The following is a 26945-nucleotide window of genomic DNA, read 5'->3' as shown; positions in this document are numbered from 1 at the left end:
TCAGCAGGTACTCTGCAGTTTAAAAGAATGCTAGATTAGTTTGACTGAAGCATGTGCCCCTCTGAGGGCTCTTGGAGAACTGAACCTGACCTGGGGGAATGCAGAACTGGTCTGGGGATTGATTAAAAATAAGGGCTTCCTATTAAAGATGGGGATGAAGAGGAATTTCTTCTCTGAGTGGATTGTTTGTGGAATTCTTTCAGACAGAGAGCAGTGGAGCCTGAGGGGCACTGAGTATGTTCAATACTGCGTTAATTAGCTAAAGAGTTAGGGATTATGGGCAGCAAACCAGAAATAGAAGTTAAGATTTTATTGAATGGCAGGGGAGAGTCTTTTTGCTAAATGGTCCATTCCTGCTCCTATATCTTATGAGCTCTTGCTCTTACCATTACAGAGCGTGGTAACATCCCTCATGATAAGTGCAGGGATATATTACAGCCCTCATTGTGACATACTGCCATATAACGAACTCCTCAACAGGATACGCTTTGATACACCCTTCACTTTCATATACTGCAATACATTCTCACTGCACCAATCTCAGGCAAATATTGCCGGTGTTCCTCACAGAGGGACACTCCTTGCTCCAGATACCATTCACATTGGGGACAATGTTAAAGATCAAAGTTAATACATTCACATCTATATATCAGACAGACAATGTAAAGTTCCCCAAGTCACCAGGGAGCAAGTGGGAAAAGATGTTGACTTGTTGGTACATAGTCAGTCTGCATCAGAGATGCTATGACACACAGCTCAGGGAGCAAGTGGAACATGCACCTCCTGGACCAGAGGGAGGGACACCACCACTGCACCACAAGAGTTCTCTTGGCTAGCTAAGGCGACATTGTGAACATTTACACAAGGGATGGGTTCACAGTTTCGCTAAACGAGGACGAGATTAATTTCCAACTTCTTCAGCCAGACAGTGATTGGGATGAAATTCGGAAACACGAGAGATTGGGAAGCCCCAGAGCAGATGCCTGGTTGGTGATTTCAGCAGCATCTCCACTCTGCCGTCGCTCTGGTGGGACCCCATTCAGAACCTTCACCTGCGGTTGGAGGGGATGGTTCCTGAGCAATGACAATCCCAACAGTTCCACTCATAACATTGACTTCACCAAGGTGATCAGAGTGTAAGTTGGGGAAAACAGGAGGTCCATATTGTTTTAGCCCTTTGAGTGTTTTATTCTTAGGGTGTGGACGACGCTGACCAGTTTTACTTTCCATCCTGTCTTCCCCTCCATCCAGTTGACACTGACCTCTGTTCTCCTCCCCAATTTGCGAGTGACTTTCTGGGATATTCCAAAGGGGCAATTTATCCTCAGCACCGTGTGGGACTGGAGAACCATGTAAGGCTGGGCATGGGAACAACAAGCATTCCTTCCCCTAAGGTGATGCAGTTCGGGGTTGTTTTAAGCAGCGTTTTTATTGACATGGCCAATCTGTTCTGAGACTTTGTGTTAAAAAGGAAGCAAATTCAAATTCCCTTTCCATATCCCCCAGCATTAATCGTCTGGATTTACTGATGTAACTATGAAATAACCATGTCCTGGATTGTCACAACGCTTGATGTGGTTACAAGAAAAACTTCAAGCTAAACATTGATGACGTTAATGGATGAATGATGTTTTTTTTTCTGGGGTTATTTAAGCAGAGACATGATTTGTTTTATTTTTAATGGGTTAACAGTATTAGAAGCTTGGTAATCCATACTTACACACTAACATCGCTTAAGTGATTTCAAGGCGGTTATGGTCATTAATAAACAATTAAAGTCTGCTTTTGTTTAAATTTAGAAATATATATATATATATATCTTCAATGATTATGTTACGATAACAGGGTGCAATACACGGCTTATATTCCTTTGAGTATGTAGAAAGTTGAGGGGCAATCCAATGGCTGTCAAACAGTGGGACAGACACAGAGAAACTGGTGGAGGAGCTAGGATTTAAAATCAGACCTAAACTCTTCAGAATGAGTTTTGTTTTCAGTCATAGGAAAGGAGGACCTGGGCTCTCCCAGACTCGGAATTGAAGGTGAGTTGATGAGTTGGTCTCAGCTCAGCCGTGAGCAGTTCAAATGGGGGAACTGTAGGGAACCAAATGGGAGCGCTCCAGTTCCAAACATCCATGCCCCACAGGTGGGATGCAGCATTGTCGCTGGTGCCCACTTTCAGCACAAGCTGTAAAACTCATTTTACTCTCTCTCTCTCTCTCTCTAGGTGGGCGCAAAGACATTAGATTAAAGGGAGGTTCTCCCCAACATCCTGGACTGTATTTAATATCTCAGTTAAAAATCACAAAACCAGATATTGAGTCATTAACAATTGGCAACCTGTGGGATTATGCATGTGTGTGTGTGTGTAATTTCAGGGATGTCCTGACCTCATTTCGGCAGGGAGTGACTATCTTCATCCTTAGTCCTAGATTTTGGGATGTGCCAAGATCAGAGAGTGGTGCTGGAAAAGCACAGCAGGTCAGGCAGCATCCGAGGAGCAGGAAAAAACCAATGTTTTTGGGGAGGAACCCTTCATCGGGATGCCCGGAATGTCGATTTTCCTGCTCCTGGGATGCTGCCTGACCTGCTGTGCTTTTCCAGCCCCGCTCTGACCTTGACTCGGATCTCCAGCATCTGCAGTCCTCACTTTCGCCGAGTGGGAATGTGTGCCAGTCAGCAACACTCAGTCGGGGCTCAACTCCTTGCTCTGGAAGACCAACGGGTTTCGGGCAGACCCAGACAGTGTCCTCGCTGGGTTGATGGCCCTCCAGGCGCAGCAGACGTCTGTCTCAGCGTGTGTCCCGGAGAAACAGCCGGTAACGCACCAAATCCGGGGAGCTGCTCCAGCCCAACGTCAGTACAAGCCATGGCATCTCCCTCCAGACTCCCCTTTACAAAGACAGAGACTGTGACAGTCTCACAGCCGCTGGGAGGGCAGCGTCTGGTGGGACACAGAGTTCAGGCAGACACGAAGGATCTCACCAGCGATGCCTTGGTGCTTGTTGGAAAGTTCTGGCAATGGGACGTTCTGCCCAAAGACTTTGACAATCTGCTCAGGGAACCAAGTGACAGCATCCATCTTCTCCTTGACCAGCAGGACTTTGATTTGTTTTTTTTGTTCATATATAAATAAGATATATTTTTGCAATTAAAAAGACTCGCTTCGCTGTGCAAGTGGGTGCAGAGCATCTTTGGGGGAGGGGGGAGGGGGGATTCAATGATGAAAAGCGCAGTAACCCGTGTGCGAAGCCCGTTGTTAAATAAAACGAGGGTTAAGACTTGGGGGGGGGGGAGTGAGGGGTGAGGATTTGAAATGGTGTGCACTGGGAGGGGTGGACGGGTTGCTCATGGCTCTGTGGGAGAGGATTCTGATTGCGGTGTTTCTGGGCTGGGAGCAGAGAGAGAGAGAGAGAGAGAGATTTTGACCTCACGACATTGTAAACCCCACAACAGAATAATGTCAGGCTCCACCTCATTCATCACTAGAAGCGACCATTAATCACGGAAACCGAAAGGAATACAGAAGTTCTTGACATTTGCCAGTCAGTTGGCTAGAAAGACCCTTTTACTTTGCAAATGAAGTCTCTCGAGGGGATTTGCTCAGTCACATTGACTGCTTTAAATAAGTCATTATTGCTCCCTTTTGTCAATCTCGCTCTGGTACTGCTGACTTTCACCAACGTACCGTGGTGCGGTGGAAATGGGTTCAATATACACCCTCCTGCGCTCCAGCACTCCCCCCCCCGCCAAATCCACATTGTAGGGAGCTTATTTGTACCACCCCTCTCCCTACCCCCCAGCCTCCTCCCACTCCCACACACACACACACCAAAAAGGAAACCCAAGCCCTCCTCCCCTCCCTCAGTAGCCCAGGTCTTAGATTCGGGGTGGGGTGGGGGTGATCCACCCACGAAGTACAGTTCACCCTTGACTGGGTGAAAGGTTCCCAGGTGCTGGACCCCGTTTGACCCCCCCCCCCACCCCACACACACACTCCTGGTACCTTATTGATTCCAGGGAGGGAAGCGAAGGAGCAGTAGGGATGCCATGGGAGAATTTTTAGAGGTGGGGCTCATTGCAGGGGGGGGGGGGCGAAGAGGCAGGGAGGGAGGGAGGGAGGACTGAAACTTCCAAGGTGGGGGGGGGGGGTGGTTGGGCTGGAAAAAGGGAGGGAAGGAGAGGCAGGCGCTGAGTGCAACAGTCAGCAGGCTGCTATACAAATTCAGTCGAGGCTCAGGCGATTGTCTCGGGAGCGAAACCAAAAAAAAGAAATACGGGAGTTGGGATGGGCTGCCCAGGCATTTTTTTGGGGGGGGGGGGGAATTTTTTTTTTATTTAAAAGAACTTGGTGAAGAGGGGGGCAATAAAAGAGCAGCCGGTCTGGGGGGGGGGGGGGGGGGAACAAGATAAAGGGGGATTTTCCGAGTGGAGTGGGGGTGGGGAGGGGGGGTAAAGGGACATCCTTGCACAGCACAGGATTGAGGTGGGACAGGGAGTGAGGGAGGTGCAGAATAAACTATAAAGGTCGCGGCTGGTCCGGGAAGGGGGAGGGGGGGTGGTTGGTTGAAGGGGGGTATTTTTTAGCCCCCTTTCCCCCCCCCCCCTCCAAGCAGGTTCTCCCTACAACCGGAGCACACAGAGGGTAAGGGGCTCCGCATTCTTGCCCCCGTCGCTCTCCCCGGGGCTGAAGTAGGGGAAGAGTTTCTCGTGGAAGGTGTCGGTGAAGGTGTAGATGACGGACATGTCGTCGGCGTTGTAGAAGGACACTTGCCCCTTCTCGTAGTCCAGGAAGACACCGATGGTGTGGGGCTTGGAGCGCAGCGATAGGAAGGCGGACGGGGTGGACAGCGCCTCGTACTCGTTGCCGTTCCGCAGCCAGATGGTCCAAAAGCCGTCCTCCGGCGACAGGATGATGTTGCCCTTGCGGCTGACCGACTCCTTGGCCAGGCCGACGTCCCACATGGTCTTGCTGCCCACCTCCACCTGCCAGTAGTGGCGGCCCGAGGCGAAGCCCTGCGCCGACAGCACGCTCACGCAGTCGTCGAAGCGCTCCGGGTTGTCGGGCAGCTCCTGCCAGGTGTCGCTCAGCCGCACGCTCCGCAGGTCCTCGGAGATCAGCAGCTCCGGGTGCGCCGTGTTCCGCTCCAGGGTCAGCGCGGCCGGCACTGGGGGGGGGGGGGGGGGGAGGGGGGAGAGACCGGGGGGGAGGGGGGGGGGGGGGAAGGGGTGTGGGGGGAAGGGGTGTGTGGGGGGGAAGGGGTGTGTGGGGGAAGGGGAAGGGGTGTGTGGGGGAAGGGGAAGGGGTGTGTGGGGGGGAAGGGGTGTGTGGGGGGAAGGGGTGTGGGGGTCAGGGGGAAGGGGTGTGGGGGGAAGGGGAAGGGGTGTGAGGGGGAAGGGGTGTGGGGGGAAGGGGTGTGGGGGGAAGGGGTGTGGGGGTCAGGGGGAAGGGGTGTGGGGGGAAGGGGAAGGGGTGTGAGGGGGAAGGGGAAGGGGTGTGGGGGGAAGGGGAAGGGGTGTGTGGGGGGGAAGGGGTGTGTGGGGGAAGGGGAAGGGGTGTGGGGGGAAGGGGAAGGGGTGTGTGGGGGGGAAGGGGTGTGTGGGGGAAGGGGAAGGGGTGTGTGGGGGGGAAGGGGAAGGGGTGTGTGGGGGGGAAGGGGTGTGGGGGGGGAAGGGGAAGGGGTGTGTGGGGGGAAGGGGAAGGGGTGTGTGGGGGGAAGGGGTGTGTGGGGGGAAGGGGAAGGGGTGTGAGGGGGGAAGGGGAAGGGGTGTGTGGGGGGAAGGGGAAGGGGTGTGTGGGGGGGAAGGGGAAGGGGTGTGTGGGGGGAAGGGGAAGGGGTGTGTGGGGGGGAAGGGGAAGGGGTGTGTGGGGGGAAGGGGAAGGGGTGTGAGGGGGAAGGGGAAGGGGTGTGAGGGGGACAGGGGGAAGGGGTGTGTGGGGGACAGGGGGAAGGGGTGTGTGGGGGACAGGGGAAGGGGTGTGTGGGGGACAGGGGGAAGGGGTGTGTGGGGGACAGGGGAAGGGGTGTGTGGGGGCGGGGGAAGGGAGGATGGGGGGGTCAGGGGGAAGGGAGGGTAGGGGTCAGGGGAAGGGGTGTGGGGGGGCAGGGGGAAGGGTGTAGGGGTCAGGGGGAAAGGGGAAGGGTGTGTGGGGGGAGTCAGGAGGAAGGGGTGTGGGGGTCAGGGGGAAAGGTGTAGGGGGAGTCAGGGGGAAGGGGTGTGGGGGTCGGGGGAAGGGTGTAGGGGGAAGGGTGTGTGGGGGATCAGGGGGAAGGGGTGGGAGGGTCAGGGGAATGGAGTGTGTGGGGGTTCAGGGGGAAGGGTGGGGGGGTCAGGGGGAAGGGGTGGGGGGGTCAGGGGGGAGGGGGGACACAGACAGGAATGAATCTCAGTGCCGCACCGGAACAGCTCCCAATACAAACCACCCGGATCCCCAACTGCTAAAAACTTTCTATCCCAGTCTGTTATAGACCAGCGTGTCAACTTTAACACAGGATTCTAACCCAGTCTGGTTTAGACCAGTGTGTTCACTTAAACACAGCTTTCTGACCCAGTCGGTTTTATACTATGATTTAGAGGAGCTGGTGTTGGACTGGGGTGGACAAAGTTAAAAATCCCACAACACCCGGCTATAGTCCAACAGGTTTATTTGGAAGCACTAGCTTTCGGAGCGGTGATCATTCATCTGGTCATCCTTCATCATCTTATACTCCATAACCAGCTAATGAAGGAGCAGCGCTCCGAAAGCTAGTGCTTTCAAATAAAGCTGTTGGACTATAGCCTGGTGTAGTGTGATTTTTAACATCTTTATACCATGTCCACGTTAACACAACTTTCTCACCCGGTCTTTTTTTTAACCTACTACCATGCAACCCATCCCCTGACTCCCCAAATTCTGTTCACCATCTACAAGGCACAAGGCAGGGGTGTGATGGAATACTCCCCACTCACCTGGATGGGTGCAGCTCCAAGCGGCTTGGCCCCTGCCAGGACAAAGCTGCCGATTGTCTGGCATCACATCCACAATCATTCATTCCCCCCACCACTCTGCCCTCGAATGTGAGAAACGATCAAGTTGTGTCCACAGCCCAGACTGCCTTGGAAGCAAACCTCCCATCCATGGACTGCATTTACACTTCTCGTTGCTGTGAAATGGCTGCCGACACACACACACACACACACACACACACACACACACCAAGTACCACCTCTTCCCTACTGTTATTGGATTGCTGAATGGACCTCTCTAATTTCACATTGAACATTGATCATGCTTTGTGCAGCTGTATCCATGTGTGCCACGGTCTGTCTAAGCACCCAATGCTCTGTATAGTCCAACAGGTTTATTTGGAAGCACTAGCTTTTGGAGCGCTGCTCCTTCATCAGGTGGTTATGGAGTATAAGATTATGGGACACAGAATTTATAGCAAAAGTTTACAGTGTGATGTAACTGAAATTATATATTGAAAAAGACTGGATTGTTTGTTAAGTCCCTCATCTTTTAGAATGACCATATTGGTTTCAGTTCTTTCATGTGTAAATCGCACAATTACATTTATTTTGCTCAAAAACTGCATGAATCCATGTAAGATTCTGTAAATCCATTTTTTAGATGAGAATCAGTCTGAACATTGGGGCACAGACAGCCTCACACAGGGCACCTCACACCTTTAATGCATTATCTGGGCCGACATGACACTGACTGTTAAAGTTCACTTGAGAATGTAACTTCAAAAAGGTTCTACAATTTACACATGAAAGCTGAAACCAATATGGTCATTCTAAAAGATGAAGGACTTAACAAACAATCCAGTCTTTTTCAATATATAATTTCAGTTACATCACACTGTAAACTTTTGCTATAAATTCTGTGTCCCACAATCTTATACTCCACAACCACCTGATGAAGGAGCAGCGCTCCGAAAGCTAGTGCTTCCAAATAAACCTGTTAGGGTATAACCTGGTGTTGTATGATTTTTTTAACTTTGTCCACCCCAGTCTAACAGCGGCATCTCCAAATAATGATGTGCATGCCTTTGCTGTGATCCGCCTGCACTGTTTGCAAAACAAAACTTTTCGCTGTACTTAGGTACATGTGACAACAGTAAATAGAGTCATAGAGATGTACAGCATGGAAACAGACCCTTCAGTCCAACCTGTCCATGCCGACCAGATATCTCAACCCAATCTAGTCCCACCTGCCAGTACCCTCCAAATCCTTCCTATTCATATACCCATCCAAATACCTCTTAAATGTTGCAATTGTACCAGCCTCCACCACATCCTCTGGCAGCTCATTCCATACACGTACCACCCTCTGCGTGAAAAAGTTGCCCTTTAGGTCTCTTTTATATCTTTCCCCTCTCACCCTAAACCTATGCCCTCTAGTTCTGGACTCCCTGACCTCAAGGAAAAGACTTTGTCTATTTATCCTATCCATGCCCCTCATAATTTTGTAAACCTCTATTAGGTCATCAAATCAAATATCTACAATATGCACTGCAGAAATTCACCAAAGATTCTTACACACCACCTTCCAGACTCACAACTGCTACCATCTAGAAGAACAAGGATATATGGGAACACCATTCCCTGCAAATTCCCCTCCAAGCCACTCACCATCGTGTTTTGGAAATATAATCGCTGTTCCTTCACTTGGCCAGTACATACTGAATAATCCCGAATGCATAATGGCTACACTGACGACCAAACTGAGGTGATTATTCTAGCTTATAATGGGGCTCATTTAAACTTGCTAGATGTGATGTACCTTCAAAGACAGGAATCTGTCCTCTGTAAACTAAAGGAACGTGTTCAGGCCTTGCACTGAATTACTCCGGGAGCGTGGGAAGCCTTTCAGTTTTTTTGCTTTCTTGGCAATGCTTCCACCATCACAGTGACTTGGCAACCGATCAGCTCTATAGTATAAATTGTTCTGGACTGTTTGAAATTTGGCATTCTTGCAGTTGTCCTGATGAGGGAAAAGCTTAGGCAACCTGACTTACTTTTGTCAGTGATATCCAGGTTACACACTCACAAGTGGCAATTTGATCATTATTGTGTGGCTGTTCGGGGGATTTTCAATGCGAGAAGTGACATTTGTCTTTCCCACAGGAAGTGCTGCGGGACGTTCTGATGTATCAAAACAGGTCGGAGTCTTAAGCAGTATAAACGCTGAGAGGGTGGTTCCCCTCACTGGAGACTCTCGGACCAGAGGGGCACAGCCTCAGAATAGAGGGGCGCCAATTTCAGACCGAGGCTGAATTTCTTCTCTGGGAGAGTTGGGAGTCTTTGGGACTCCCTGTCACAGAGACAGCAGTGGAGCACAGGCCTTGTGTATTTTTAAGGCTGAGACAGATTCTTGATTAGGGAAGGGATTCCTGATCTGCTGGGGAATCAAGGATTATGGGGAAAAAATACAGGAATTGGAATGTGACGAATGTCAAACCAACAACGACCCTATTGAATGGCAGATTAGGCTCAAGGGCCTGAATAGCTTCCTCCTGTTCCTGTCTCTTATGGTCTTAAAGCCAGGAAAGGTGAATCATAAATGCCTGTCTTTCTGTCGTTTATTCTTCTTATTCAGCTCCCTTCTTGACTCCTACCTCACACTGGTTGCATGTTTTCAGAATCTTCCGGTTCTGTTGAAAAAGCCATTGAATTGGAGCTTTGGCTGGCTCTCTCTCTCCCACCCCTCCCCAGGGCTCTGCCCTCACCTTGTTGCTCCTTTCCTGTAAGGTCCTGTTTTCACTCTAGTTCCCCCATCGTGGTAAGGTTCGGTCGACACCAGCAGACAGCGGGTATTGTGTGGTCCCACCGACAGCCATTGCCATCTGTCATTACGAGCGAGCAGAGAATGAAATAGCCCACTCACCCCCAGTGGCAGGGAAGGAGGGTGTTACCTGGACTGATGACACTTAACATCCGCCTCCACACGATGAGCTGTAGGGGCCCGCCAAATTCACCAAGGAGCAGGTTGAGAGGAACCTCGGCTGGTTTCTTAAACTTCACGTACGACCTTGGAAGGAACACAATTTCTTTTGTTTGTTTTTAATTGGAGAATTTTAAGTTTTTCTCCTCCACTAAATTTGCACAAGAAAGATTGTTTGCAGCACAGAGAGAGAGAGGGCAGGGGGTATAATCAGTAAACTCTCAGGTAAGGTGAAAACTGGTGGTGTGAGTGAGGAGACAGTGAGGAGGAAAGCCTTAATGTGCAGGCGAAGAGAGAGAGGCTGGGCAGTGGCAAATGGAATTTAGTCCTGACAAGTGTGAAGTGATGTATTCTGAGAGCACTAACAAAGTGAGGGACTGCACATTGAAAGGGAGTACAGAGGATCAGAGGGACCTTGGTGATGAAGAAAAGATATGGGATACTTGTCTTTGTTAATGAATACAAGAGCAGGGAGGGAATGATGGAGCTACAGACGCTGGAAATAAGAATCTAGATTAGAGTGGTGCTGGAAAAGCACAGCAAGTCAGGCAGCATCCGAGGAGCAGGAAAATCGACACATCGGGCAAAAGTCTGTTAAGTTAGGCCACAGCTGGAGGACTGTGTTTATTTCTGGTCCCCACACCAAAGGAAGGATGCGACTGTACCAGAGAGGACGCACAGGAGATTCACCAGGATGTTGCCTGGGCTGGAGTGAGCCAGCTATGAAGAGAGACGAGACAGGCTAGGGTTGTTTACCTTCAAACAGAGCAGGCGGTGGGGGAGGGGGAAGGGAAGCTGACTGAGACGTACAAAGTTATGTGGGGCATGTACATGATGGATAGGGAGGAACTCTTCTCAAGTAGTGACTCAGTAACAAAGGGGCACAGTTTGAAGGTAAGGAGCAGGAAGTTTAGAGGGTTGGAGGGGAAATAAAAGCCACCCGGAGGATTGTTGGTAGGTGGGACTCACTGTCTAAAATGGCAGTAGAGGCAGGAATCCTTGACACATTTAAGAAGTATTTAGATGAGCACTTGAAATGCTGTACAAAGCAATCTAAGTGTTGGGAAATAGGATTACGTTAGATGGACTGAAGGTCCTTTCTCTGCGGTCTAACAACATTACGACCCTATGAGGTTGACTACGCCCAGTCACCTCCAGTAGTCAGGCTGGTCTTAGGCAACACCACTGCACTGAGATAACTCAGTAAAGTCATGTGACTTTCAACATCCAGTCCCAGCTATCGACTCCATAGCCTGCTTCAGACTCGACAGCCTGCTTCCAATCCCTTGCATCATTCTGGAGTTCCCTTGCGATTTATTTCGTCAGCTCAGCGAGCCATTGTCTAATCGCCAGTGTTGTGTCCTTGGTCAGCACTGGCCCAGTGTGATAACGGTTGGGAACTCAGTGAATAAACCCTAAACAGCACTCTCTAACAGTCAGGTTGGGTGGCTAATGAAATGCTACAAGATGATAAAACAAAGCAGCTCTTTGAGAAATGACACGTACCTTTCGATGAGAGATTTCACATCCTTCAGGTGGAAAGCAGAAGAAAGAATAAAGGAAAGTTAACCATTTAGTGTAGAGAAAAATCACAGATACACTGGAAATCAGTCAAGACTGCAATCGTTATTGTGTCAATCAGATGAATTATAAGCAGTATCCAAGCATTAGTGGATGGCACTGAGGTTGGTCACACTATTCAATGGACAACAGTGAGTTGGCACACTGGAAACTGTTGGTTCAGGTGTAAATGATTTACTTGGGTGGGACTCTGTCTCTGGTTGATCAGGTTTTGTTGCATGGCCAAGACATTTCAACACCAAACCTCAGGCTACCCTCCAGTGTAACATTAAGATGTTGCTGCACTGGCAGAGATGGGAATTAAACTGCATTTCGATTTGCTCTCTAAAGTGAGGAAACTGGCCCTTCGGCCCAACCAGTCCACACCAACCCGCTGAAGAGTAACCCACCCAGACCCACTTCCCTCTGACGAATGCACCTAACACTACAGGCAATTTAGCATGGCCAATTCACCCTGACCTGCACATCTTTGGATTGTGGGAGGAAACCGGAGCACCCGGAGGAAACCCACGCAGACACGGGGAGAATGTGCAAACTCCACACAGACAGTCACAATCGAACCTGAGACCCTGGTGCTGTGAGGCAGCAGTGCTAATCACTGAGCCACTGTGCCACCCATATAGATTTCCTACAGTATGGAACAAGTCCACACTGATTCTCCAAAGAACAACCCAACCCAGACCCACTCCTCTACATTTACCCCTGACTAATGTACCTAACACTATGGCCAATTCACCTGACCTGCACATCTTTGGACTGTGGGAGGAAACCGGAGCACCTGGAGGAAACCCACGCAGACACGGGGAGAATATGCAAACTCCACACAGAGAGTCGCCCGAGGTGGGAATTGAACCTGAGACCCTGGTGCTGTGAGGCAGCAGTGCTAACCCCTGAGCCACCGTGCCACCCCTGATTGTAAAAGGTTGTACGTTTCAATGAACAGCTGGAGAGATATTCTTGTATCTTGGTGAATATTTAGTCCTCAGTCAATATAGGAGGGTGATTACACAGTGCTGTTAGTGGGTATTTACACAATGCTGTTGGGTGTGACGGGAGGGGTGTTATTACACAATACTGATTGTGCTAGAATTCTGACCCATGACATTTGAAGGAGCTGTGATCTAGTTGCAGACCTGGATGGATTTGTATCTTTGAGGGGAATTTGGAATTACAGTGTTCCCCATAAGACCACCCATTCTGACTATCTGAAGGTGGTAGACATCGCTGTCTGGGAAGACCCTGCCAACGGGGCTGTTTACCGCGAGGAAGGCTGTCTCCTGGACATTGAGCCTTTGCTGGATTTCCAGGATGGTGCATTCAATGGAAGCCCGCTTCTCAGTAATCCTTTGCAGGTTCTCCCTGAGCAGCCTGGTCAGCCTCTCCACGTCATCTTTCAGCTTCCCTTTCATCAGTTCCTCTTCGTCGTTGAGGAACTGGTGCAACGTGGTGAACTCAGCCGCGATGTTCTGCTCCAGGCTCTCCGCCATTTTCTGTCAAAGGCCAAAGACCCAATTAGTGTGGAGAAAACCACCAGGCCACCTCAACCTCGGGGGGGGTTCAACCTTCGGCGAACTGAAGGGGTCCTAGTTAATCTTCAAGATGGCGGGGAGAATCCCTCAGCGTTGCTGTAACTTACGCGGCTCAATCTCTACTGTCACACTACCATCAACTTACCACAAACAAATGGCTGACAGGGAACAGATGCTCCGTTCCCTTTCCCCACCCCGTATCTCTCTCTCACTCTCATTTCATCATATGGCTGTGGCTTTCCATATTGACCAACCCTAAGTCTGGGAGGAATTGGGAGTGGGGGAAATTGGTGGCGGGGTATGGGATTATCCAACTGGAACAAATGATGGGGAATCTCCTCCGGGAGGAGTGTGGATTGCGGAGGGAGAAGCACTTGTCTAATTTCCCTGTTCATGTGGTGGGGTCGGTGTTCAGGACCACGATCCATCCTGGTCAATCACCCCGGCTTTGGTTGCCATGTCGGTGGGAGGATGTTCAGGATCCCGTCAGGAAAAGTGGTCGGTAAGTAGCTGCACTGTCGACGGCTTTTAACTCACCTTGGCTGACCAGGCAATTCGCACTGACCTGCCATTGGTGGACTGGGAGGATTGACAAGACCGGACTGTTTGACTGCATTATGACTGACCATCTGTGGCCATCCCGTCCTGAGGTGAGACTTGAACCTTGAGCTGGGGTTCGGCACCTGTGCACATGAAGGTCATCCATTTGGGTGAAGACCTTATGGGCTGCCACTAAATCATATCCCGGGATGCGGCGTAACCTTGGGGAGAGGGGATTCATGGGGGAAAGTCACCCCCTGTCTTTGGTAGTATCGCAGTAGAGATTTGTCCACAGTGCAAGGGAGGCATGATCCCTAGCCATCAAGGAGAAGAACCACTCTGCAGTCGCTTCAGGGTTAAACTAATTCTGCTGGTGGGAGTGAAGCAGTTGCACAAGTTGAGGAACTCTCTGGGGGTATTATATTTGTGTGGCGAATGAATCCAAGTATCTGATCCCAGATCTGTCTCCACTGGACATCAACTGACATCTCAGTGGCCATGATTAACCTTTAATGTTTTGTCAGAGCCACCCATATATAATAGAAGAACGACACAGGGTCAGCAGACAGGGGCTGCCTTTCATTTCACTCCAAGATGAGAGACAAGGGGCAGGAAGGGAGAGCGGAGGAAGAGACGGACAGAGGCATGGAAAGTGGATGGGAGGGACGGGGACGAAGGAGAGTGATTAAAGGAGGAGAGATGGAAGAAGAGTCAGAGAGAGGGAGGGTAGAGTGAGGGATGTGCATGTCTGTGTGTGAGAGAGAGAGAGACAGGGAAGGGTAGAAGGGAATAGATGCTGAGACAGAGAGCAGAAGGAGAGAGTGGGGGAAGAGAGAGAGAGAGAGAGAGTGATGGGGAGAGGTCGATGAAGAAGGGAAGCAAAAAGAGTGAAGAAAGGGAGAGAGATATTGGGGAAATGGAAAGGGGGACAAACGAGAGTGAGGGGTGTGAGAGAGCGTGACAGGGAAGATGATGGGGATGGAGAAAGAGAGTGTGGGGAGGAAAGAAGAGAGGGAGGATAGAGAGAATACGAGAGAAAGAAGGGAGACTCTGAGTGAAAGAGAGAAGCCTCGGATATCACTGTCAATTGCATGTCTCCCATCTGAGTTAAATAGAAGGTAGAATTCTGTCTCTGACTGTGTGTTGCCCTCTGTGTTGTTGAACCTAATGTAGTGGACATGAATTCAGTGGATAGGCCATACATTTGAATGCTCTACAGTTGTGAGTGGCCACTATATCAAAGTGCACGGTTGAAAAGACCAAATAGGCCAACCTTTTGGACAGCTCTTAGATTGTACAACACTACCTTGACATGAGTGAATATTAAAATTAAAGCTTACACAGGCATACTTCATAGTGAAAGCCACACACTTTAATATAGTAGCCATTAGTGATGTACTAAGTGCTGAAGATGGTCTACAAGTTGATGATTAAACAGAAAATGTACTAAAGTTCAGATCAGGGTGATCAGAACAATTGCTTCCTTCTACATCCATTTCTTTTCTGTTTAATTGGTCAGACACCAGTAACATGGAACGACCCGATATTTATTCGTGTCTCGACTGATACCAAGAATGATGTTGAGGCAGTTGCTCAATGCCCACTAATATGGAATTTGACATCTGTTCGCTGGAAAACACACCGACTCGCTGGGGGAGGGGGGGGGGGGGGCGCAGAAGCAAGCCCTGCTCAGATGATTTGGCCTTTTGCCTTTTGCAAAGTATTTGGGGCAGTTCGGATTTTGTGAGACCCAATCAGAAATATTGAGACCGTTTAGAACCAGCCCAATCTCGATTGCATCCAATTCTACCAATACTAATAAACCAATGTCAAGTACGGGGCACCCAAAATCAACTGCTCTCAATAAAATGAAGCCATAAGACTGTAAGACATAGGAGCAGAATTAGGCCAGTAAGTCTGCCCCAACACTCATGAATCATCATAAAATCCTGACAATGTGGAAGCATGCCATTTGGCCCATTGAGCCCAAACCAATCCTCCAAATATCATTCCCCCCCCGCTCCACTTTCCCCTGACCCACACCCCCTATCCCAGCCGTGGCTAACCCACCTAGCCTGTGTGTCCCTGGACACTATAGGCAATTTAGCATATCATGGCTGACATGTTTCTCAATCACATCTTCTTGCCTTCTTTCCATAAACTTTGATCCTCCTCCTGATCAAGGGCTATCTTTGTCATAAATACTTTCAATGTCTTGGCCTCCAAAGCCATTGGCAGCAACACCTTCCACAAATCCACCACCCTCTGGTTGACGAAATTCCTCTTCGGTTCAAAAGGGCTGTCCCTTCACTCTGAGGTTGTTCCCTCGGGTCCCAGTCTCTCCTACTGGTGGAAACATCTTCCCCATGCCCACTCTATCCAAGCCTCTCAGTTTCAATGAGGCCAGCCCAAACCAAGGTATATCAAGTCAAGTCACTGCTAGTCAATCAACATCCACACAATTCCAAATGGGGTGGCTTTTCAAAGGTGAGGCCCAGTAGAATATCACAGGGAATTGTTTTAGTTTCATTTACTGTTGGAACCATAGGATCCCTGCAGTGCGGAAAGAAGCTTTTTGGCCCATCAGATCTGCACTAACCCCCCCCCCCAAAAAAAAGAGTGACTCACCCAGATCCCAACAACCCTACATTTCCCATGGCCAAGCCACCTAGCCCTACACATCCCTGGACACTTGGGTAATTTAGCATGGCCAATCCACTTCGCCTGTGGGAGGAAACTGGAGCATCCAGAGGAAACCCACGCAGATACGGAGAATGTGCAAACTTCACACCGACAGTGTGAAGGGTGGAATCGAACCCATGCTTTGAGGCAGCATTGCTAACCACTGAGCCACCATGACACTCGTCCTGTGGAAAGAGGCGAAATGTGACTTTTACACATCGCCCATGACTGTTTTAAAATTGAACAGGTGAGAATTCGAACGGCATCTTGTTTTGGCTGGGTCTGTGAGTGATGTGTCAAGACCCACAGTGCATTGCTGCTCCAAGACTCAAAGAGCTCCCTCTCCCCATCCCACCCCTCTCCCAGAAATGCTGCTTTTATTTCACCATCATGATGATCTTATACTTCCAAGGAATTCCTGTTGCCCCTGCACAAACTTTACCTCGTGCTCATTCAAGATGTACTGCAGCAAAAATGGCATAGTCAGTTCACGTGATCAATCAAGTGTAGATTCTGATCACTTTCCTTTGGAATTTGTTCAAAACACATCCCCTTCCACTGAAAACTGATCCAAACATGACCGATCCCACAGGGAAACCTGACCAAATCCATCTGCTCTCACAGACACCTGTAGAAAACTGGTCTGATCCCATCAGGATACCTGTTCAAACCGGTCAGATTCCATAGGAAGACCAGTTCAAACCGGTCTGATCCTCTGGGGAGACCAGTTTAGACTGGTTCAAGCTCACAGAAACATGTTCAAACCCATCCAATCCCAAAGGCAAACCTGTTCAAACCTGTTCAAACTAATCTAATCCCATGGGGAAACCTGTTCAAACTGGTCCAGCCCTTGAGGAAATCTGTTCAAACCTGTCCAACCCCTATTTAACTTGATGTGGAAGGAACAGCGCTCTGAAAGCTAGTGTGCTTCCAAATAAACCTGTTGGACTATAACCTGGCGTTGTGTGAGTTTTAACTCTATTTAACTTGATCACACCCAGAAAAACACCATTCAGTCCGGACCAATCCCACAGGAAATGTGTTCAAACCCAGACATACAAGCCTGTGAGACTTGGAAGTGAATATACTGGTCCGAACAGATCCTCCGTTTAGAGGTTTACAAGACCGGTTGGACCAGTATATCTCATTCACCAAGTTTAGTGGGTTTTTCCTTTGGGATCTGATCCAACATCATTGAAGAAACATATTGAAAGCAGACTACTTCTAAAGAAAATCCGGGTCCAGTAGAGACACTCCTCTACGTTCCCCACGTCGTCAATTCCATTGAAGGGAGCCCTTGGTATCAGGGAGAAAGACTTCAACAAATCAGAGATTGGAGCTGCCCCATCAGTCTGACTCTGATGTGCATCTGAGGTAAGGGCTCATGCAAGTGTGTATGGGGACATGATGAAGAACTAGCTCATGTGTCTGAAATATTGTGGGATACGTATAGACCGACTACATTGGATATTCTCTACATCGTCCACTTACACAGGTATCCATGCTGAGGGTGCAGGCTGAAAAGTGAAAGTTTTACTTATATTCAAGCTTATTAAACCATATGAGACAATATGCTTGAGAGGAACTTCAGAAACATGGCTGCACACTGTCAAATATAGCTTGCTCACACACACGTACAGATTCTCAGGTTGTGTACGCATCGTCTTGTTCATAATCTACATTTTTTTCTGCATATTTCAGGCACACTGTTAAAAGAATGCAGGTAAGTGCGCGCTCCTCTGTGCACACTCTCACACACCTCCATATACACATTCTAACACAATCACATATGCTCACACACTCATGTGTGTATTATATTCGTGGGTCCACTCACTTGTGCATGCCTTACACACAGACAGACACAGACACAGTCACACTTGCAAACACGTGAATGGCTCACATGTGCAAATTTTACTTCACCCACCCAACTGGAAACTTCGATGTAAAATGAGCCTTTAAGGAGCTGGGGGTAGTGGTGCTTTGGTGGTAATGTTGTCAGACCAGGAATGAAGAATCCTGCTATCCTGAGGACGTAGGTTTACCACCACAGAAGGTGCAGTTTGGAAATATTTCACACAATTAATTTTAAGAAAGATAACTTAAAGTCCGCATTGGAGCTAGTCTAATGGTGACCATGCATTGATTGTGATTAAACCACCATCTGGTTCACTAATGTCCTTTAGGGAAGGAAATCTGCCGTCCTTACCCAGTCTGGACGACATTTCATTCCAGACCCAGACCAACTTGGATGACTCTTTAACTGCCCTCCAAAGTGGCTTAGGAGGTCACTCAGTTCAAGAGCAATTAGAGAGTTGGGCACGGCCCGACCAACGATGACTGCATCCTATGAATAGATTTTTAAAAAAACATTTGCTGTCACAAACATGTAATGCTCCCAACCACTGAAGTTGGCAGAAATGAAGAAAAGGATCTGAGATTCTGGTATGATGCAATGGTCTCAAAATCTCAGTGGGGGCTCCGACATGTTCTTGGGGGAGGCAGAGGTTTGCCCCATTCTTCAAAGGTTCTTGACATCCTGGAGAAATGGCCGAAGAGGTCCAGCAACCCTTGAGTTTGTGGGCAGTCAACACATGTGCATGCCAGAGTGTTTAACAAAAGATCAGACTCTTCCCACGTAACATTCACCACCCCCACCTCCCCTCCCCAGCATTACCTACCTATCAACAATTGGGTGCCATCACTGTCAAAATGAAGATGGTGGGATCAGCCTCTGAGCCAGGAGAATGAGCTCGCTTGCTTCAGTTGGTGCTAGGTGTGCTTTTGGTATCTCCAGGAAATGACACTTGTCTTAGAGTCACAGATGTACAGCATGGAATCAGACCCTTTGGTCCAACTTGTCCGTGCCGATCAGATATCACAACCCAATCTGGTCCCATTTGCCAGCACTTGACCCATTTCACTCTAAACCCTTCCTATTCATATACCAATCCAGATGCCTTTTAAATGTTGCAATTGCACTAGCCCGTATCACTTCCTCTGGCAGCTCATTCCATACATGCACCACTCTCTGCGTTAAAATGTTGGCTCTTAGGTCCCTTTTATACATTTCCCCTCTCACCCTAAACCCATGCCCTCTAGTTCTGGACTACCCAACCCCAGGGAAAAGACTTTGTCTATTTATCCTATCCATGCTCCTCATGATTTCATAAACCTCTATAAGGTCACCCCTCAGCCTCCAACGTCCCAGGGAAAACAGCCCCAGCCTATTTAGCCCCTCCCTGTAACTCAAACCCTCCAACCCTGGCAACATCCTTGTAAATCTTTTCGTAACTCTTTCAAATTTCACAACATCCTTCCGATAGGAGGGAGACCAGATTGCATGCAATATTGCAAAAGTGGCCTAACCAATGTCCTGTACAGTGGCAGCATCACCTCCTAACTCCAATACTCAATACTCTGCCCAATAAAGGAAAGCATACCAAATGCCTTCTTCACTATCCTATCTACCTGTGACGCTACTTTCAAGGAGCTATGAACCTGCACTCCAAGGTCTCTTTGTTCAGCAACACTCTCTAGGACCTTACCATTAAGTGTATACGTCCTGCTACGATTTGCTTTTCCAAAATGCAGCACCTCACATTTATCTAAATTAAACTCCATCTGCCACTCCTCAGCCCATTGGCCCATCTGGTCAATGTTGTACTCTGAGGTAAGCTTCTTCGCTGTCCACTAAGACTCCAATCTTGGTGTCATCTGCAAACTTACTAACTATACTCCTATGTTCATATCCAAATAATTTACATAAATGACAAAAAGTAGTGGACCCAGCACCAATCCTTGTCGTACTCCACTGGTCACAGGCCTCCAGTCTGAAAAGCAACCCTCCATGACCACTCTCTGTCTTCTACCTTTGAGCCAGTTCTATATCCAAATGGTTAGATCTCCCTCTATTCCATGAGATCTAACCTTGCTAACCAATCTCCTATGGGGAACCTTGTCGAACGCCTTACTGAAGTCCATATAGATCATATCTACCGCTCTGCCCTCATCAATCCTCTTTGTTACTTCTTCAAAAACTCAGTCAAGCTTGTGAGACATGATTTCTGACGCAAAAAAAACATGCTGATTATCCCTAATCAGTTCTTGCCTTTCCAAATACATGTACATCCTGTCCCTCAGGATTCCCTCCAACAATTTGCCCACCACTGACGTCAGGCTCACTGGTCTATAGTTCCCTGGCTTGTCCTTACCACCTTTCTTAAATAGTGGTACCATATTATCCAACCTCCAGTCTTCCAGTACCTCATATGTGACTATCAGAGATACAAATATCTAAATAAGAGGCCCAGCAATCACTTCCCTAGCTTCCCACAGAGTTTTAGAGTACACTTGATCAAGTCCTGGGGATTTATCCACTTTTATGCATTTCAAGACATCCAGCACCTCCTCCTCTATAATGTGGGCATTTCTCAAGATGTCATAATCTGTTTCCACACATTCTATATCTTCCACATCCTTCTCTACATAAATACTGCTGCAAAATTCATCGTTTAGTATTTCCCCATCTCCTGTGGCTCTACACAAAGGCTGCCTTGCTGATCTTTGAGGGGCCCTATTCTCTCCCTAGTTCCCCTTTTGTCCTTAATGTATTTATAAAAACCCTTTGGATTCTCCTTAACCCTATTTGCCAAAGCTACCTCATGCCCCCTTTTCGCCCTCCTGATTTCCGTCATAAGTATACTCCTACTGCCTTTATACCCTTCTAATGATCCTCTCAATCTCTCCTGTCTATACCTGACATACGCTTCCTTGTTTTTCTTAACCAAAACTTCAATTTCTTTAGTCATCCACCATTCCCTATACCTACTAGCCTTTCCTTTCACCCTGACAGGATTTTACTTTCTCTAGACTCTCGTTATCTCATTTCTGAAGGCTTCCCATTTTCTAGCTGTCCCTTTACCTGCGAACATCTGCGCTCAATCAGCTTTTGAAATTCTTGCCTTCCTCCAATTTAGAAATTCAACTTTTAGATCTTGTCTATCCTTTTCCATCATTATTTTAAAACTAATAGAATTATGGTCGCTGGCCCCAAAGTGCTCCCCTAGTTGTTGCTTTAATCCTGCATGGGAGTAGCCCTCACTGCCATACTCAGCATTTATTGCTCATTCCTCATTTCCCTTGAATTGAATGGCTTGCCAGACCATTTCCAGAGGGCAGTTAAGAGTCAACTATATTGTTTTGATTCTGGAGTCACATGTGGGTCAGACTGAGTACGGATGGCAGATTTCCTTCCCCAAAGCCAAATTGGTAGATTTTTATAACGACCCAATAATAGTCATCGTGACTGAGATGAGCTGTCATTTTCAAATCTACTACAGTGGTGGTAGGCTTGGAACCCAGTGTCCCAGAGAATTATCCCAATGTGCTTTGATTATTAACTGAGTGACATTACTACTCCACCACCATCTCCCCAGGTTGGCACTGAACATCTCAAGTGCTTTGGAGATTTCATCATGTATCCACGTATGGAGTCAGCTATGACGAGGGGGCATAGCTTTAAATTAAGGGGTGGTAGGTATAGGACAGATGTTAGGAGTAGATTCTTTACTCAGCGAGTCGTGAGTTCATGGAATGCCCTGCCAGTAGCAGTGGTGGACTCTCCCTCTTTATGGGTATTTAAACGGGCATTGGATAGGCATATGGAGGATAGTGGGCTAGTGTAGGTTAGGTGGGCTTGGATCGGCGCAACATCGAGGGCCAAAGGGCTTGTACTGCGCTGTATTTTTCTATGTTCTATGTGACCTTTGATCTTAAACAATGCTGACCTCCTCCTCCCCAATATCACAGTTCCCCCCCCACACCCCTATCATCCACTCCTGTTATTGGTTCATCCTCCAGACGCATTGTCTTCCCAGCCAATCAGAAAGTCTCTGACCACCACTCAGAGTGTCAGTGGCCACCTTTTCAGCCTATCACTAATACTTTGAATGATCAAGGGGCAAAAAGAACTTCAAAGACAAGTAACGAAACCCCTTCCTCCATTCCTCAATGATGGTTTCCCCCATGGGTTTACACCCAGGGACTACTGAATGTAAGTGATGAATATTGAAGGCAGAAGGATAAGAAAGGAGGGGGTGGAATTAGTTTTCCAGGCCGGTGATGTGCCCTCAATGACCAAAGATAATGTATTCTCCATGGTGACGCTTCTACCAATCAGAGTCCACTTGACAACCAATCAGCACTCTCCTGTCACGCAACATAAATGTTGCTTTCCCCTTGAAGTGGTTTTCTTGCAAACTGTCCTGATGTGAGCAAGATGGAAATCTTCTACAAAATATACTTTTCTTCATCTACACTCAAGTTTTGTTCCATCAAATGACTAACAGGCACCCTTTTGTTATTGCAACATTGAAAGGCAGGCCTATTAGGAACAACTGAGCATTGGAGTGTGCTGTTCGGGGAGATGCTGGGCATACAATCGTCTTCTAACCTCAGCCAGCGTGCCAGGGATACCCATGGAGGATGAGGCATGCTCCGCCCATAAGCCCACACACTGGTCAACAAGAGAACACACATGAACAAATATGACACTCCAGTGGAGAAGCAGATGTAACCAGTGAGTGGTTCAGTTGATCCCAGTCAAACTGCAGTGATCCTAGTGAGATCAATCGCTGCCCCCCTCCCACCTCATCTCTGCCATCTTCCAACTAAAATGGAGTCGGCAGTGGTGGGCAGGCATCGGAGCTGCGTCAGGGAAGGAAATAGAATATTGCAAAGGGAGTGCACAATACAAACAGGGATGACTCTGTCTCAACAGCTCTCTGTGACAAGGAGTTCCAAAGACTCAGAGCTCTCCAAGAGAAGAGGGGTCTGGATAGAGTTAATGGTAGTTGTCCTTTCCCTGGGTTGGGGGATTTCAAGAGCAGGGGGAGCACGTTTAAGGTGAGAAATTTTAAAAAATACACGAGGGGCAATTTTTTTTTACACAGAGGGTGGCTCGCATGTGGAATAAACTTCCTGAGGAAGTGGAGGATGTGGGTACAATTGGGTTTCAAAGATATTTGCTTTAGTACATGAGTAGGAAAGGTTTGGAAGGATATGACAGGAACAGACAGGTGGGACTAGTTTAGTTTGGGATTATGTTCGGCATGGACTGGCCTGTCTGTGTCCGTGCTGTATGACTCTCTGACTTTATCTTAAGCAATCGCCTCTTTATTGTGACTATATTCCCTCAGGTCCTGGACTCTCCCATGAGGGGAAACATCCTCTCAGTGTTTACCCTGTCGAGCCCCTGAAGAATCCTATATGTTTCAGTGAGGTCACCTCTCATTCTTCTAAACTGCCTGTTGTTTAACCTTTGTTGGACTTTATAAAGCTGTAGTGCTTGGCACTTATTTATAGTTGGCTCTATTGTGAGTGCAAACTGGCTTCTTGCAAATTTATTCTTTGGAGATGGTGTTCATTGGAAAGGTCAGCATTTAAACTCCACCCTTAGTTGCCCAGTGTGATTGGCCATTTTTTTAAACCAAAGTTTGGTATGACTGATGGGTCTATTCAGCTGCAAATGAGTGAATTGTAATGGTCTGGGACACTGGACTGGAGTGACCTACAGATCCAGATAATGAACATTTCTCTCCCCAAAGAATATTCATGAACAAGGTATGTTTTTATGATAAAACAATGACTCTAAGCAACCGTTACAGATTACTTCTTAAAGTTCTTAAGCAGTCACTGTAGGACGTGAGCTTTTGTTGACTTAATTTCAATTCCGCACCTTAGGGTTACTCGTTAAACAATATAATCACGACAGCACCATTGTCAACCCCGCCGTATACAACCTGGTTGAAACTTGTATTGCATGCTTTCGCCTGGTTGTATCCATCTTCCTCTGGCTTAGCTGAGTTAGTAACACTGTTGTGGGTGTTTTGGAAGTCTGTGGGTTCAAATCCCACTCGCGGACTGTGGTTAAAACAATAAGGTTGGTAGCAGCATATTACTGACAGGGCGCTGCATTGCTATCTTTCTGGTGGTACGTTTAAGTGAGGCTCTCTCTGGGGGGGTCAAAACGACCCCAGTGGCACTATTTCAAAGAGAAGGGAGCTAACCCCGGCCAATGTTCATCATTCAATCAACACATCAAAAAGACCGGCTATCTGATCCCTATCTCAACATTGTTGGTGGGAACATGGTGTGCACTAACTGGCAGCCATTTTTCCCACACTACGACTCAAAACTGGCTTTGGGGGTATCACATGAGAAGCCAACTCATGAGAGTCAGTATTAAACTCTCAGAGTACCAGGCTGCCTGCGAGTGATGAGGTTTTATTCCTATGATCTGGCTGCGTCTGATTCTTTCTCTCACCAGGTCTGTCTCAGTAGAACAATCTGACCTTGGGTTTCTTAAGAAAGTGTACACTTCCTGCATTTCTCTTGCTCCTCCTCACTCTCACCACCACACGCTGACTCTGTGATGAAGTGTTGATGGACCTGCGGAGTTAATATTCCTCAGTGCAGGTTTGGGGTTCTTTCCTTCTAGAAAGGAAAAGATTGAAGGGGACCCTATTTGACGTCCTGAAGAGGCTGGATGGGGTTGATGAGGAGATGGACCCTCCTCTTCTAGGTTGCCGAGAACCAGGAGATCAACTGAAATAGTCACAGTCAATTCCAGGAGGGAATTTCTTTCATCTGGAAACATGGAATGATTAATCTGACCAGCATAGACACATTTAAATGGGAAACCAGTAGGCGAAGGAAGAGAGAATAGAAGAAAATACAATCAGTGGTTAGAATGGTAATGAAAGGGGGTTCATATTGAGCATGGGCCAACGCTGTGTGTTTCTCTACAATGCATCTTATCTGACTCTAGATTAGATTAGATTACTTACAGTGTGGAAACAGGCCCTTCGGCCCAACAAGTCCACACCGACCCGCCGAAGCACAACCCACCCATACCCCTACATTTACCCCTTACCTAACACTACGGGCAATTTAGCATGGCCAATTCACCCTGACCTGCAGGTCTTTGAACTGTGGGAGGAAACCGGAGCACCCGGAGGAAACCCACGCAGACACGGGGAGAACGTGCAAACTCCACACAGTCACCTGAGTCGGGAATTGAACCCGGGTCTCAGGCGCTGTGAGGCAGCAGTGCTAACCACTGCGCCACCGTGCCACTCTACTTTTGTACCAATTGAGATCCAACTGCAGAATGGGCACAATCGAGTTCACTGTTGCCTACCAGTCTTTAGGAAGTGATTGCCATTCTCTTGTGTGGCCTTTACTAGTTAGAGTCGAGGAGCTGCAGGTCCATGTGTTCACGGGTGAGGATCATTTTGTAGAACCTTACCTTGAGCTGGATCATATTTGTTTCTTCTTCATTCTGGCTCCGAAAGACCTCCTCCATTTGTTGTTGCAGGAAACTTAGTGACTTTTCAAGCTTATCCTGAAAGGAAAAACTTATAACTAATTGACATTCACATAAACTCCCAGCGTTTATCAGGGTGAACAACATATGCAAGAAATCCAGTGAATGACAGAATACATTTCTACTTATAGCACGCCTCAATACCATACTCCCTGCTCATGTGCAGGATGGTAACTGTCCAAGTACACACTAATAACAGGAAATAACAACTCTTCCACAAATGACACGTTTCTAATAGGTGCTGGCAGTGAGAAAGATTCCTGTCACTGGCATGTGCCTGAATAGTTGACCTCTATCTTGTGAAAACAAATCCTGTCTCAGGTCAGGTCTACATTAGGCACAGAGTGAAACCTCTCAAGTATATCATGCCCTGGGGATGAATGAATCCTTCCTTATGAGGACCATACTGTGGCATGACTCTAAATGAGGTCTCCCCAAGGACTGTGCAATTGCAACAAGCCTTCCCTACTATTATAATCAATGCTTCTTGCAATAAAAGAAGGTCTTACACTCCATGACAATGGTGACTTTACCTTTTCACTCAATCTGTACATGGATGCTAACTTATCATGGTTAGGTACAAGGACTGTCTCCATACCACTGTATTCCATAACCTCCCAGTTTTAGTAACATTGCATCTTTCTTTCTTTCTTTTTACCAACCTCACATTTTCCCCCATTATATTCCAGCTGCCAAATCAGTACAGAATCTTCTTCCTTCCTACATATAGTTAAACAACCCCTCTGCTTCTTTATCTACTCGTCTGGACATTTTCTTCCTTTTTCATTGTTCTCTCAATATCTCTGACCGTGTCAACCCTGAACTTTGACTTCGGTGACCAACTCCACACACTAATTGGGACTGCAAGATTCATTGATAATGCTCACTTTCTTTCTGACTTCCACTTGGAATGTTCTGAGTCTCTCCCCGGTGTGAATTGAGCTGATTTGATTTAACTTATTTATTGTCATGTGTATCTTGTTACAAAATACAGCGAGTAGTGTCGTATAGAGTCGCCACTCTCTGGCGCCATCTTAAAACACAGAAAAAGAAGCCAAAACATAGAATATAAAGGCAGAAAAGTGAAGAAATAAAGAGAGTATCTAACTTTAAAGTCCTTCTTGTTATGTGATCCATCATGGGCCATGGAACTGGAGGCCAGGCACGAGTCCCCTTCACTGCACAGCTGCTGGGACAAAGGTCACCACTTTCGGTGCCATCACCATGATGAGTCCTCACTGGACATTCCCAATGCAGATGCCACCAGTGCTGCAGGAACTGAATCGTCCCAAATCCA

At 47.8% G+C, this 26945-nt stretch overlaps 1 protein-coding gene across 1 annotated transcript; it reads right to left on the bottom strand.

The window, feature by feature from the left end:
* Positions 1–4495: 4495 nt before the first annotated feature.
* Positions 4496–26681, bottom strand: LOC132832554 (zinc-binding protein A33-like). Its single transcript, XM_060850645.1, has 6 exons — positions 26634–26681; positions 25571–25666; positions 12772–13002; positions 11438–11460; positions 9903–10018; positions 4496–5168 (listed from the first exon to the last, which is right to left on the bottom strand). Exons 1-6 carry the CDS (start codon positions 26679–26681, stop codon positions 4624–4626), a joined length of 1059 nt encoding a protein of 352 aa, XP_060706628.1. The 3' UTR covers positions 4496–4623.
* Between the last annotated feature and the right edge of the window lie 264 nt (positions 26682–26945).

Source organism: Hemiscyllium ocellatum, chromosome 35 (assembly GCF_020745735.1).
Source record: "Hemiscyllium ocellatum isolate sHemOce1 chromosome 35, sHemOce1.pat.X.cur, whole genome shotgun sequence".
In the NCBI taxonomy this organism is placed as follows: Eukaryota; Metazoa; Chordata; class Chondrichthyes; order Orectolobiformes; family Hemiscylliidae; genus Hemiscyllium; species Hemiscyllium ocellatum.
This window is presented reverse-complemented; position numbering and strand designations above follow the sequence as displayed.

Excerpts from the sequence above, each read along its gene's own strand:
- LOC132832554 (XM_060850645.1), bottom strand. The coding sequence starts at position 26,681 with ATGGCGCCAGAGAGTGGCGACTCTATACGACACTACTCGCTGTATTTT. Across the intron at positions 13,003-25,570 it reads CAAATATGATCCAGCTCAAG|AAAATGGCGGAGAGCCTGGA; the intron begins GTAAGGTTCTAC and ends GGCCTTTGACAG. Across the intron at positions 5,169-9,902 it reads GTTAAGTGTCATCAGTCCAG|TGCCGGCCGCGCTGACCCTG; the intron begins GTAACACCCTCC and ends CCCCCCCCCCAG.